This window comes from Symphodus melops, assembly GCF_947650265.1.
Source record: "Symphodus melops genome assembly, chromosome: 11".
Lineage (NCBI taxonomy): Eukaryota > Metazoa > Chordata > Actinopteri > Labriformes > Labridae > Symphodus > Symphodus melops.
The window spans coordinates 1,004,108-1,018,478 of NC_136701.1; the positions used below are offsets into that span (position 1 = coordinate 1,004,108).

Sequence of the window (14,371 nt, forward strand, 5' to 3'; positions counted from 1 at the left end):
GACTCTTAATACATGATGTATGTGAGCTCACACGGAGCAGTTAAACTGAGCGTCTGGTTCATAAACAGCTGTGCTCAGACGTGTGTGTGTGTGTGTGTGTGTGTGTGTGTGTGTGTGTGTGTGTGTGTGTGTGGGAGTATTCTTTGAGACTCTATAAACTGGACTGTGCAGTCCTCCTACACAGACGCTTATTAAACTTTATATTGGAGCAAACAGAGATGTTTTGGTAACTCTTTGTTGTTGTTTTTAATTGAGATCTGAACTTGATGCACGTGCGGACATGTTTGGATTAAGCTCCTTGATAAATGTTTTTGATATAACGAAAGAAGAAAAAGAGTGAAATTCAAAAACATTCTGGTTAAACTGAGACTGTCACAACATGCAGCTGCAGCGCCCTCTGCTGGAGGAAAGCTTCACTCACAGGTAGTGGTGTATATGTGGTAGAGTCCAACCATGCTGCTCTGAAACGCAGCCTCTCTGGACCCGCCCCTCCCCCCTTTGCTCATCAATCAGGTCGGCATATTTAATGCACCTGAGTGCCTGAGATCAACCTGGCATTTGTTTGGAAGGCTTCCTGCTGAGTAGGGTGGCTTGGTTTTACTTTATACGTTATCAGTGTTTTTATTAATGGTTTCTTTCTTCTTCTTTTTTTTTAAAGATTTGTTTTTGGCTTTTATGCCTTTATTATAGAGGGAGGACAGTGGATAGAGTTGGAAATCAGGGAGAGAGAGTGGGGAGAGACATGCGGGAGATGGGCCACAGGCCGGACGCGAGCCCGGGCCGCCCGCGCGCGAGGACTGAGCCTCAATACATGGGGTCGCGCGCACTGCCGCTGCGCCACCGGCGACCCCTCTTTCTTCTTTTTTTAGGTGTTTTAACTGCTGCTGTTTTGCTTCAGTTTTGATATTAGTTTGCTTTAGTTTTGCCACCACCTGAAGTTGTTCTTTTTCTTGGTTTAATTTGTTGTGCTTTTCTTTCAGCCACTGAGCCGCTATGTTTAGAGGCTAGTCACCCAGGGTGAGGTTCCTCCACTTCGCATGAGGGTTAAGAGCACCGGGTCACTATTACAAGACACTGACGTTTTTGGTTTGTTGTGTGGTTTGCTGTGCTGCACAACGGTGAGTATGTGGTCGCACCCCCGCACCTTCCTCAGCGTAGTCTGCCTCTTAACTAAGTGGCTTAAGCTCAGTTTTGGTTTATTCCTTTTTTTGTGATTCGTGTTTTAATATATCTAGTAAATTTGATTTTGACTATTTTAGTTTGTATTAAAATAAACTATTTTAATTCACTTAGTATTTGGTCTTTGTTTAGTTTTCCCTCCCTACAGCTTCGGTTCAACCTACATTTTGTTTCCTTTTGATTTACGATAATAAATACCTTTTTATATGTTTTGGTAAAACGACTCTGCCTCTTCGAACTTATGTGTCTTTAATTGTCCTGTTTTGGTTTCAATATTTGTGTATCTCCTGGGGTGCAAGTCCCCAGGTGGCGTTGTCCGTAGTTTATTTTATTGTTTTAGAGAAAATCCAAAAAATCCCCACGCCCGCCCTGTCACGTATAGATGATACTTACATATTGCAATGACGTCATTCCAGAGTCTGTTCTACGAAGAGCCATCGACAGACCCTGGTCTGACAGAAGAGCTCGTGCAGAGCAGTCACATGAAGCTGGTTATCAACCTGATAGGTAAACTCAAGAGTGTCCCAAAAAAGGGGCGGAGTTATGTTAATTTAATCGTTCATAATTCACCTCTGGGTTTAAGATTGTTTGATGGAAATTATTGCAGCGCTAACTCCCATGATCTGCGTCCCTTTTCTTTTCTTTTTTTAATAAAAAATTACAATTTTCTCCTATTAAATAACAGCAAAGCCTCTCCACCAAACATGATACAAGAATGTTTTAAAGTAAGGATCACCTTCCACACACACACACACACACACACACACACACACACACACACACACACACACACACACGAAAGAAAATAAAAAGTTAAATTAATATATAAACCAAATGCAGTTTGTCTCCACATTTGTCCTCCAGCTCAGATGAGCAGGTAAATGTTGAACATCTGTGTTGAAACAGTCATTGTAGTTTTATGCTTGTGGAGAGGTCAGAATGTTTTTTTTATGAATTAGTTTGGTCAACTCAATAAAAGTCTTCACAGCGGGACGTGTGCAGTTTAAGAACATCGGAAATGAGTTTGCATTTAAAGTTTGTCTCCTCTGAAGAATGAGGAAACACACTGACGTCCATCTGCAGACCTCTGATCATCAGCCCAGAGGTCATGATGGTTAGGACCCAGCTCACATGGCTGTTAGCTTGTTAGCTCATCCTTTATGTCTAAATGTACATGAGCATGTTAGCATGTTAGCGTCCCTGTGAGATCTACAGTATGTGCTCTGCTGTCTGACCTCAACATCAACGGAAACTCTTATTTAGCAATTTTTCAACCACACTGTGTGTGTGTGTGTGTGTGTGTGTGTGTGTGTGTGTGTGTGTCTCTGTGTGTGGGGGATTAATTTCCTGCTTCTCTCTGATTGGTCAGTTGGTGTCTGTCACTTGCACTTAGTTTCTAATCTGTCACTTCCTGATTTGTTTATTTTGATGAAGAGGTCCATCACACACAGGTTTGTCTCTCTGCTGTCTTTGTTTATATGTGCATACTGTGTGTGTGTGTGTGTGTGTGTGTGTGTGTGTGTGTGTGTCTGTGCATGTGCCCTGTTTGTGTGACTTTAGACTTTAGACTTTTTATTTTATTGTCCCCGAGGGGAAATTCTTTTTCACCAGAGTACAGTTTTAAGGGCAGCGCGCCGACAGAGGGTGAACACAGGGAGATACATGTGGGACAACAGGACATACAGTGGCAGGGCATACAGTGAACGTGTGTGTGTGTGTGAGTTTGTGTGTGTCTGCGTGTGTGTTTGTTGGTGTGTGTGTTTGTGTGCATTTGTTTTTGCGTGTGTGAATTGGTGTGTTCTGTGCGTGTTTGTGTGTGTGTCAGGAAAACAATAGTTAAAAACTTTACTATTATTATTTATTGAGAAACATTTAAACATCTGTCCACACACACACACACACACACACACACACACACACACACACACACACACACACACACACACACACACATGAACCACTGAGAGTTGTGTTTCCTCTCTCACAGTGATTGACAGCTGAAGTGGTTTAACCAGCAGCTGCAGACAAAGTGGACTACAGCCAGACGCCATGTTGTTTCTGATGTTGCTGCTGACGACGATGAAGAAGAGTGACGGTCAGTCGTTTCTAACAGTCAGTTACTTAAATCACCAGAGTCTGAATGGATCAGACCCTGAGGACAGGAAACATCCTGACCATGTTGAATGGAACAAACCTTTTAAAAACGTGTGTGTTTGTGTTTGTGGGTGTTTGTGTGGGTTGTAGTAGGAAATGAGAGTCTCTTGAGTGAAGTTTGGTTTGCTTTGGACACGAGAGAAAGTCACATAGCTTAACACAGAGAGCACAGCACAAATCAACCAATGATCCAACTAACCAACCGACCAATCAACCAATGATCCAACTAACCAACCGATTAATCAACCAATGATCCAACTAACCAACCAATTAATCAACCAATTATCCAACTAACCAACCAAGAAATCAACCAATGATCCAACTAACCAACCAATTAATCAAACAATTATCCAACTAACCAACCAATCAATCATCCAACTAACTAACCAACCAATCATCCAACTAACCAACCAATTATCCAACTAACCAACCAAGAAATGAACCAATCATCCAACTAACCAACCAAGAGATCAACCAATGATCCAACGAACCAACCAATCAATCAACCAATTATCCAACTAACCAACCAACCAATCAATCATCCAACTAACTAACCAACCAATTAATCAACTAATGATCCAACTAACCAACCAAGAAATCAACCAATGATCCAACTAACCAACCAAGAAATCAACCAATGATCCAACTAACCAACCAATCAATCAACCAATGATCCAACTAACCAACCAATTAATCAAACAATTATCCAACTAACCAACCAATCAATCATCCAACTAACTAACCAACCAATCAATCAACCAATCATCCAACTAACCAACCAATCAATCAACGAATTATCCAACTAACCAACCAAGAAATCAACCAATGATCCAACTAACCAACCAATTAATCAACTAATGATCCAACTAACCAACCAATCAATCAACCAATGATCCAACTAACCAACCAAGAAATCAACCAATGATCCAACTAACCAACCAATCAATCATCCAACTAACTAACCAACCAATCAATCAACCAATCATCCAACTAACCAACCAAGAAATCAACCAATGATCCAACAAACCAACCAATTAATCAACCAATTATCCAACTAACCAACCAGTTAATCAACCAATTATCCAACTAACCAACCAATCAATCAACCAATGATCCAACTAACCAACCAAGAAATCAACCAATGATCCAACTAACCAACCAATCAATCATCCAACTAACTAACCAACCAATTAATCAACTAATGATCCAATTAACCAACCAATTAATCAAACAATTATCCAACTAACCAACCAATCAATCAACCAATCGTCCAACAAACCAACCAAGAAATCAACCAATGATCCAACGAACCAACCAATCAATCAACCAATTATCCAACTAACCAACCAATCAATCATCCAACTAACCAACCAAGAAATCAACCAATGATCCAACTAACCAACCAAGAAATCAACCAATGATCCAACTAACCAACCAAGAAATCAACCAATGATCCAACTAACCAACCAAGAAATCAACCAATGATCCAACTAACCAACCAATCAATCAACCAATGATCCAACTAACCAACCAATTAATCAAACAATTATCCAACTAACCAACCAATCAATCATCCAACTAACTAACCAACCAATCAATCAACCAATCATCCAACTAACCAACCAATCAATCAACCAATGATCCAACTAACCAACCAATTAATCAACTAATGATCCAACTAACCAACCAATCAATCAACCAATGATCCAACTAACCAACCAAGAAATCAACCAATGATCCAACTAACCAACCAATCAATCATCCAACTAACTAACCAACCAATCAATCAACCAATCATCCAACTAACCAACCAAGAAATCAACCAATGATCCAACTAACCAACCAGTTAATCAACCAATGATCCAACTAACCAACCAATTAATCAAACAATTATCCAACCAACCAACCAATCAATCATCCAACTAACTAACCAACCAATCAATCAACCAATCATCCAACTAACTAACCAACCAATCAATCAACCAATCATCCAACTAACCAACCAATCAATCAACCAATTATCCAACTAACCAACCAAGAAATCAACCAATGATCCAACTAACCAACCAATTAATCAACTAATGATCCAACTAACCAACCAATCAATCAACCAATCATCCAACTAACCAACCAAGAAATCAACCAATGATCCAATAAACCAACCAATTAATCAAACAATTATCCAACCAACCAACCAATCAATCATCCAACTAACTAACCAACCAATCAATCAACCAATCATCCAACTAACCAACCAATTATCCAACTAACCAACCAAGAAATGAACCAATCATCCAACTAACCAACCAATGATCCAACGAACCAACCAATCAATCAACCAATTATCCAACTAACCAACCAACCAATCAATCATCCAACTAACTAACCAACCAATTAATCAACTAATGATCCAACTAACCAACCAAATTAATCAAACAATTATCCAACTAACCAACCAATCAATCAACCAATCATCCAACAAACCAACCAATCAATCAACCAATCATCCAACAAACCAACCAAGAAATCAACCAATGATCCAACGAACCAACCAATCAATCAACCAATTATCCAACTAACCAACCAATCAATCATCCAACTAACTAACCAACCAATCAATCAACCAATGATCCAACTAACCAACCAAGAAATCAACCAATGATCCAACTAACCAACCAAGAAATCAACCAATGATCCAACTAACCAACCAATCAATCAACCAATGATCCAACTAACCAACCAATCAATCAACCAATGATCCAACTAACCAACCAATCAATCAACCAATGATCCAACTAACCAACCAAGAAATCAACCAATGATCCAACAAACCAACCAATCAATCAACCAATGATCCAACTAACCAACCAAGAAATCAACCAATGATCCAACTAACCAACCAACCAATCAATCAACCAATCATCCAACTAACTAACCAACCAATCAATCAACCAATCATCCAACTAACCAACCAAGAAATCAACCAATGATCCAACTAACCAACCAATTAATCAACCAATTATCCAACTAACCAACCAATTAATCAACCAATGATCCAACTAACCAACAAGTTAATCAACCAATGATCCAACTAACCAACCAATTAATCAAACAATTATCCAACCAACCAACCAATCAATCATCCAACTAACTAACCAACCAATCAATCAACCAATCATCCAACTAACCAACCAATTATCCAACTAACCAACCAAGAAATGAACCAATCATCCAACTAACCAACCAAGAGATCAACCAATGATCCAACGAACCAACCAATCAATCAACCAATTATCCAACTGACCAACCAACCAATCAATCATCCAACTAACCAACCAATTAATCAACTAATGATCCAACTAACCAACCAATTAATCAAACAATTATCCAACTAACCAACCAATCAATCAACCAATCATCCAACAAACCAACCAAGAAATCAACCAATGATCCAACGAACCAATCAATCAATCATCCAACTAACTAACCAACCAATCAATCAACCAATGATCCAACTAACCAACCAAGAAATCAACCAATGATCCAACTAACCAACCAAGAAATCAACCAATGATCCAACTAACCAACCAATCAATCAACCAATGATCCAACTAACCAACCAAGAAATCAACCAATCATCCAACTAACCAACCAATCAATCAACCAATGATCCAACTAACCAACCAATCAATCAACCAATGATCCAACTAACCAACCAAGAAATCAACCAATGATCCAACTAACCAACCAATCAATCAACCAATGATCCAACTAACCAACCAAGAAATCAACCAATGATCCAACAAACCAACCAATTAATCAACCAATTATCCAACTAACCAACTAACCAACCAATTAATCAACCAATTATCCAACTAACCAACCAATTAATCAACCAATCATCCAACTAACCAACCAAGAAATCAACCAATGATCCAACTAACTAACCCTAACTAACCAATTAATCATTCAACTAACTAACCAACAATCAATAAATCAATAAATCAACCAACGATCCAACTTACCAAACACCTGTAATGAGTGTACACACCTGTCAGTCTGATGTTTGCGTGCTTGACTCCAGCCTTAGAGACCATCACTGCACGTAGCGGGAACCCTGTCCTGATGACCTCACAGCGGCTGAGGGAGGCCCGGCTGGAGCCCGGGGGGGACGTCAGGTGGACTCACCCGCATCTGGTGATGTCACGGAGGACCAACGCGGGGGTGTGTCACCACAAACGCTGCAGACAGGAGAGTGACGGCTCGCTGTTGTTCTCACACGTGCAGAGTCAGGACGCAGGATACTACAGCGTGGAGGTGTTCTGGCCCGATGGGATACACCAACTGAATGACACCTTCCTGCTGGTGGTGGAGGAGGCGGGGCATAATAAAGGTATATAATATAATTAATGATACCATGTTGACAAGTTATATTAAAGGTTACAGTCCTATCTGTCAGCAGGGGGCAGCAGTGCGTTCGTGTGCCTACCCATCTTCATCCTGCTCATCCTCATCGTCGTCTTCATCATACTCAGGAGGAGGAGGAGTCAGAGTGCAAGGTCAACAGGTACATCAGCCAATCAGAGACAGCCTGATCTGTGACATGTTCCTTTTAATTTGATTATTTGCAATAAACGAAGATCTGCTCTCCTGCTGCAGATCCTCTGCAAGAAAATGTGTATGTAGTGATGCATGGTCACCGTGGCAACAAGATGAAGAATGAGGAGGAGAAACAGGGGAGAGAAGAGGAGTCTTATGGTAATACACACACACACACACACACAAACACACACACGAACACACAAACATAAACACACATATTTACATGGAAAAAAGATGCTAACATGCTAACTCGTTCTCCTCTCCACAGTAGCTTGTTCTCCTGTGGTTTCCATGGAAACACAAACAACAGCGCAGAAGTCTGCGGAAGAAGAAGACATCTATGTGTGAAGACGACCAATCAGAGCTAACCTCATGGTTACCTGGACACCTGTGTTCCCCTGTATGATGTCATCACCTGCTGATAATTTGATGTGAATCATAAACGTAATTCATCGCCAGAATGTTCATGACAAATAAAGTTTTATTGAGGACTGAATCAGTGGACAAATCAACCCCTTTAATTCATTAAATACTTTGACGGTTCCCTGCGCCCGTTTGGCTTTCTGCTTTTTGTTCCTCTCAAAATAAAACTGTTATGAGCTGATGACAGACTTCACTGGTTGGACGATAACAGTTTGGTTGTTTTCTTGAAATATCGTAAAAGTGCAGGTTGATGCAGTGGGCTGTAGGGGGCGCTGTGAGAAAAAAACGCAACAGTGATTTACAGTTCAGAGTTTTAATGAGAGTTTATCATGAAGACAAGAGACTCTTTAAAAGGTTTATCACAGAAACATTACACTGCTTTAGAAACAGAAGTTTAATCCCCAGTTTGATAAAAATATATATATATATTTTCTTTATAAGGCGGTGATCTCCTCCTCCTCTTTTCTTTATAAGGCGGTGATCTCCTCCTCCTCTTTTCTTTATAAGGCGGTGATCTGCTCCTCCTCCTCCTCCTCTCTCTGTTCTTGCTCGGGTGTCTGCACAGATTCAGATATTTAAATTAATTAATAAAGTGTCGGGGTAAATACTGATCACTCTACATGTCTGTTATGGATATCAGCGTGCTAACGGGTTAGCAACATTTCTACACCGTGATGACACGTTATTAATTATTGAAACACCATTATTACACCATTTCTACAACATAGCATAACGTGTGTTGTATGCACATGTTTAATAAATCGACGTCCTACATTATATAGTGATAAAGTATGAAAGGGATATTTATAACATGTCTTTGGGGAATCATTCGGGCACAGCCTGTCACGTCACTGAACACTCCCTCACCTGTTACCTGTCTGATCATGACAAGCGTGTAAATAACGTGACATGTGACTGACCAGGAAGAGCAGCGTGTGGTGGATGATGAACTCTCGGGTCAGACGGAGCAGGTCCTGGTTCATGGTCTGAAACAGAGTTGGGACCAGAACCACAGCCAGGTTGTGAGCGGACATCTTGTTTACCTGAGAGAACACCTGGACCCTGAGGAGGACAAGCCCGTACAACAAGTCTTTAAACATGAATACAAGCAAGAGTTGTCAGTGTTAACGAGTTAATCATGATTCATTTCATCTTATAATTTACATTTAGGAGCACTGTAGATGGCCCTCCTTTATTTCAAAATAAAAGCAGGGTTTTATCCCAACAGGAAGCGAGTACTTCTATCTTCAGGCATTATTAAATACAAAATAAAAGCACAAAATGTTTTAACATTTTTTTTGCGATCTCTTTTGTTAACACGTCGGGTTTTGTCCTAAATCAGCCACAAAAAAACCCTTAAAACAATTATTCAACAGCCATTTTGTTTCTTACCTCCCGGTAAGGCTTCTTCATTCATGAAAAGAATTTCATGAATGAAATGTCAGGTTTGAATATATTTGGTGTGTGACAGCATACCTCTCCTTTTCATTCAGAAATATGGTAAAATGAACCTATTACCTACCTAGTTACATCTATTACGGGCGTTATGAGTCGATTTTGACCCATATTTATTTATTTTTAAGAGTTTTTTTCTTTCAAAAATAGAACATTATTAAAACCACAAAATTAAAGGAAGAACTACTAATATTGCAAAAAGTAGATTTGCAAGGTCAAACTAAAAACAACCACTCAAGCAAATCAAACCATTATATATGAAGTACTAAACATCGCACAAAAAGCATGAACATTTGTGTGTGGTAGATTGTTTTCTTTGTTGTAACAATGCTTCTTGGCAATAAATGTTATTCTGTTGAAAAGCCTGTTTATTTCCCTTTTAAATGATGGCACATTTGTCAGGAACATGAGTTTGTGGGAGGAGCAGCAGAGCAGTGTAAGTGGGATGTTAACCCTTGTTATACCAGTGAGGGACATGCTGCCAAACCCCAATACACTATCCACACAACGTCCACCAAAGCTGATTGGCATTGGCAGAGAAGATTTTGCAAGTTGTTCATGGGCGCAACCCAGACACTCCGCTCTGCTGTTTATCCCACTAATGCATCTTTCTTAACATATGGGAAATAAACAGGCTTTCCATTGGTATGTGATTTATTACTAACATCTATTTCTAACAACACAAAGGTCATAAATTTCCCCAGAAAATTATCCATCTGACATCCATTATCTGATGTGTGTGTGTGTGTCTGTGTGTGTGTGTGTGTGTGTGTGTGTGTATGTATATATGTGTGTGTGTGTGTATTACATGTAAAAGTGTCCAAACAGTGCGTTCAGTGTTGCTCGGTTGTCATCAGGAAGTTGCTGTAGCAACTGTCTGTAGGCTGAAAACCGGGAGCGTTCATCTGAAACACCTGAGAGAAAAGAACTGTCATTAATACTACAGCACTACTACTACTATTACCTGTTAATACTACAGTACTACTACCTGTTAATACTACAGTACTACTACCTGTTAATACTACAGTACTACTACCTGTTAATACTACAGTACTACTACCTGTTAATACTACAGTACTACTACCGGTTAATACTACAGTACTACTACAGGTTAATACTACAGTACTACTACCTGTTAATACTACAGTACTACTACCTGTTAATACTACAGTACTACTACCTGTTAATACTACAGTACTACTACCTGTTAATACTACATCACTACTACCTGTTAATACTACAGTACTACTACCTGTTAATACTACATCACTACTACCTGTTAATACTACAGCACTACTACCTGTTAATACTACAGTACAGCTACTTGTTAATACTACATTATTACTACCTGTTAATACTACAGCACTACTACCTGTTAATACTACAGTACTACTACCTGTTAATACTACATCACTACTACCTGTTAATACTACATCACTACTACCTGTTAATACTACAGTACAGCTACTTGTTAATACTACATTATTACTACCTGTTAATACTACAGTACTACTACCTGTTAATACTACAGTACTACTACCTGTTAATACTAAAGTACTACTACCTGTTAATACTACAGTACTACTACCTGTTAATACTACATCACTACTACCTGTTAATACTACAGCACTACTACCTGTTAATACTACAGCACTACTACCTGTTAATACTACAGCACCACCACCTGTTAATACTACAGCACCACTACCTGTTAATACTACAGCACCACTACCTGTTAATACTACAGCACCACTACCTGTTAATACTACAGCACCACTACCTGTTAATACTACAGCACCACTACCTGTTAATACTACATCACTACTACCTGTTAATACTACAGCACTACTACATGTTAATACTACAGCACCACTACCTGTTAATACTACAGTACAGCTACCTGTTAATACTACAGCACCACTACCTGTTAATACTACAGCACTACTACATGTTAATACTACATTATTACTACCTGTTAACACTACAGAAGTACTACCTGTTAATACTACAGTACAGCTCCTTGTTAATACTACATTATTACTACCTGTCAATACTAAAGTACTACTTGATGTAAATGTACTAAGCTTGTCTCTGTTACACTTAGTACTAACCTGCAGCGTGCAGCCATTGTTGTAGTTCTCTGTCAGGGACTAGACTCTGCTGCTGGCGGACAAGTTGTTTGAGGGTGGAGCCAACGTCCAGCACACCTTGTTCATCACTCTCTAGAAGGGCGGAGCTAGGAGATGTCATCAAAGCCTCCACCAACCTGGTGACTTTGGTGGCGATGCCACAGCGGCGGTAAATGCCCTCCACCTTCAGACCTGACACACACACACACACACACACACACACACACACACACACACACACCTTAGGTAAGTTGTGTATTATTGTTGTTGTGTAGTTGTAGTATAGATTTTAGCACACACTGACCGTGTGCAGTGACGTGGGAGATGCAGCGTTCGATGGGGACAGGGACCGACCCCCTGCAGCCCACATCCATCACTGGGTACAGAGAGGGACGGGCTGAGATGGGGTTTTTTGTAGGATGCTGTGGAGCGGCTCTCTGATTGGTCAGCGCTCTCTGCAGGTGGTCAAACAAGGACTGACAACTGTGCCGTTCTTCAAAACGCACCGACACACTCCTGCTGAGAACAACAACATCCAACCTGTGATGTCACATATACCAGTGCAGAGCTCGACCAATCAGAAGTCAGGAAACAATTAAACGGATACTTCACCCGTTGAAACATGAATTTTTATCGACATTGGGTCATATATGGAGTAGAAATGTGACATACATTTTGAGGTTGGTGCCTTCTTGACTAAGAAAAGGCAGAAAGTGTATTTTTTGCTTATGTGAAAGAAAGACAACAACTCCCAGAATGCAAAACCTCAGCTGATAAAAAATGAAGTCCATGCTAAAGTTCAAAAGCCTGTTTTTACAGCAGACATTAACATGTTTACAGCCTGGTTTAAAAAACAAATAGGTGTGATCGGCACACACTGTACGAGGGGTGAATGTTTAGATGACTCATCAGTTTTGGTTGGATAAAGATTTAAGAGGGTCATTTATAGACTGAAGGAAATCAAACAGCCAGGCAGTTATTAGAAGTGTTATGGTGAAACACACGCACACACACACAGTGCTGTTCTGCCCTAACAGCTCTGTGTTCTTGTGTATGTGAAGCTCGGCCTGTGTTTACAAGCTGGGCGTCGCTCTCTCTCTTAAACTAACACAACATGCATCCTCACTGGGACACGGTATTCAGGCTGTGTAGGATTCAATGTGTGACAGAGAAGTAATGACAGCAGAGCTTTGTGACAAAGCAACACAACATGACAAACTGTGTGTGTGTGTGTGTGTGTGTGTGTGTGTGTGTGTGTGTGTGTGTGTGTGTGTGTGTGTGTGTGTGTGTGTGTGTGTGTGTGTGTGTGTGTGTGTGATACACACCTGTCTGTGGTTGCTATGGTTATAGTGTTTTCTGATGGCTCCATCTCTGTAAGAAGAATAAAAACACACATGTGATCAGAGACTTTTTTAATCTTCTTCTTCAGGTTGTATTAAAAACACGTCTTCTTCTTCTGACTGTTAATGTGAATAAATATCTTTCATAAAAACTAATAATAATATGTGCTAATAATTAGTTAGGTAATGTGCTGCTAGAGTCTGAAACGAAAGTAGAAGAGTGAGACACAATTATAACACTTGGTGTCTGAGGTGTGAATGTGGTATAAACCGTTACCATGGTTACTGAGCATGCTCAGTTCCATCCTCACAGTCTGCTGCGTGTGTCTCGTGACAGGATGAATGCTGACTCCCTCCTCCCACAGTAACAACCAGGCATCAAATTGACTCGAGACTCCGCCCACTTCAACGACAGAGACTTTACTGGCAGCAGAAGCCCCTCCCACCTCTGCATAAGACACGCCCGCCGGAAGAATCACCTGAAAACATGAAGACAGGCTGTATACAAAACATTTGCTGACCTTACAAAGAGGAGTCAGGTTTTATAAATAACAACTGAAAACTCCAGTTAACTCGATTATTTAAACTCCAGTTAACTCGATCATTTAAACTCCAGTTAACTCGATCATTTAAACTCCAGTTAACTCGATCATTTAAACTCCAGTTAACTTGATCATTTAAACTCCAGTTAACTTGATCATTTAAACTCCAGTTAACTTGATCATTTAAACTCCAGTTAACTCGATCATTTAAACTCCAGTTAACTCGATCATTTAAACTCCAGTTAACTTGATCATTTAAACTCCAGTTAACTCGATCATTTAAACTCCAGTTAACTCGATCATTTAAACTCCAGTTAACTCGATCATTTAAACTCCAGTTAACTCGATCATTTAAACTCCAGTTAACTTGATCATTTAAACTCCAGTTAACTCGATCATTTAAACTCATTAACTTGATCATTTAAACTCCAGTTAACTTGATCATTTAAACTCCAGTTAACTCGATCATTTAAACTCAAGTTAACCTGATCAGTTAAACTCCAGTTAACTCTGTTCCTTACAAACTTGAGCTCACCTTCAGGATGTG

At 39.9% G+C, this 14,371-nt stretch overlaps 2 protein-coding genes across 3 annotated transcripts in view; one reads left to right on the top strand and one right to left on the bottom strand.

Annotated features, from left to right (window-relative positions):
* The first annotated feature begins 3,200 nt into the window (after positions 1 to 3,200).
* Positions 3,201 to 8,382, top strand: LOC306831703 (uncharacterized protein). 2 transcript variants are annotated; one of them, XM_079355919.1, is made up of 5 exons: positions 3,201 to 3,274; positions 7,418 to 7,726; positions 7,793 to 7,900; positions 7,993 to 8,091; positions 8,204 to 8,382. In XM_079355919.1, the coding sequence occupies exons 1-5, from the start codon at positions 3,229 to 3,231 to the stop codon at positions 8,281 to 8,283; spliced, it is 642 nt and encodes a 213-aa protein (XP_079212045.1). In that variant the 5' UTR covers positions 3,201 to 3,228; the 3' UTR covers positions 8,284 to 8,382. The 2 variants fall into 2 exon arrangements, with proteins under 2 accessions (XP_079212045.1, XP_079212046.1); XM_079355920.1 differs by having other exon boundaries at positions 7,796 to 7,900.
* A 273-nt stretch (positions 8,383 to 8,655) lies between these two features.
* LOC306832150 (arf-GAP with Rho-GAP domain, ANK repeat and PH domain-containing protein 1) overlaps positions 8,656 to 14,371 on the bottom strand; it is a 16,389-nt gene continuing 10,673 nt past the window's right edge. Inside the window, exons 19-26 of the mRNA XM_079356589.1 lie at positions 14,360 to 14,371; positions 13,560 to 13,761; positions 13,268 to 13,313; positions 12,247 to 12,461; positions 11,925 to 12,134; positions 10,622 to 10,727; positions 9,279 to 9,420; positions 8,656 to 8,915 (exon numbers count right to left, since the gene is read on the bottom strand). The exon at positions 14,360 to 14,371 is cut by the window's right edge and continues 88 nt beyond it. Coding sequence (XP_079212715.1) covers positions 8,859 to 8,915; positions 9,279 to 9,420; positions 10,622 to 10,727; positions 11,925 to 12,134; positions 12,247 to 12,461; positions 13,268 to 13,313; positions 13,560 to 13,761; positions 14,360 to 14,371 — 990 coding nt within the window. The 3' untranslated portion in view covers positions 8,656 to 8,858. The remainder of the gene's footprint in view (positions 8,916 to 9,278; positions 9,421 to 10,621; positions 10,728 to 11,924; positions 12,135 to 12,246; positions 12,462 to 13,267; positions 13,314 to 13,559; positions 13,762 to 14,359) is intronic.

What these genes read in the sequence shown, in the direction of transcription:
- LOC306831703 (XM_079355919.1), top strand. Translation starts at nt 3,229, where the DNA reads ATGTTGTTTCTGATGTTGCTGCTGACGACGATGAAGAAGAGTGACG. An exon ending in TCAGAGTGCAAGGTCAACAG is followed by an intron (nt 7,901 to 7,992) that starts GTACATCAGCCA and finishes CTCCTGCTGCAG; the next exon opens with ATCCTCTGCAAGAAAATGTG. An exon ending in GAGAGAAGAGGAGTCTTATG is followed by an intron (nt 8,092 to 8,203) that starts GTAATACACACA and finishes TCCTCTCCACAG; the next exon opens with TAGCTTGTTCTCCTGTGGTT.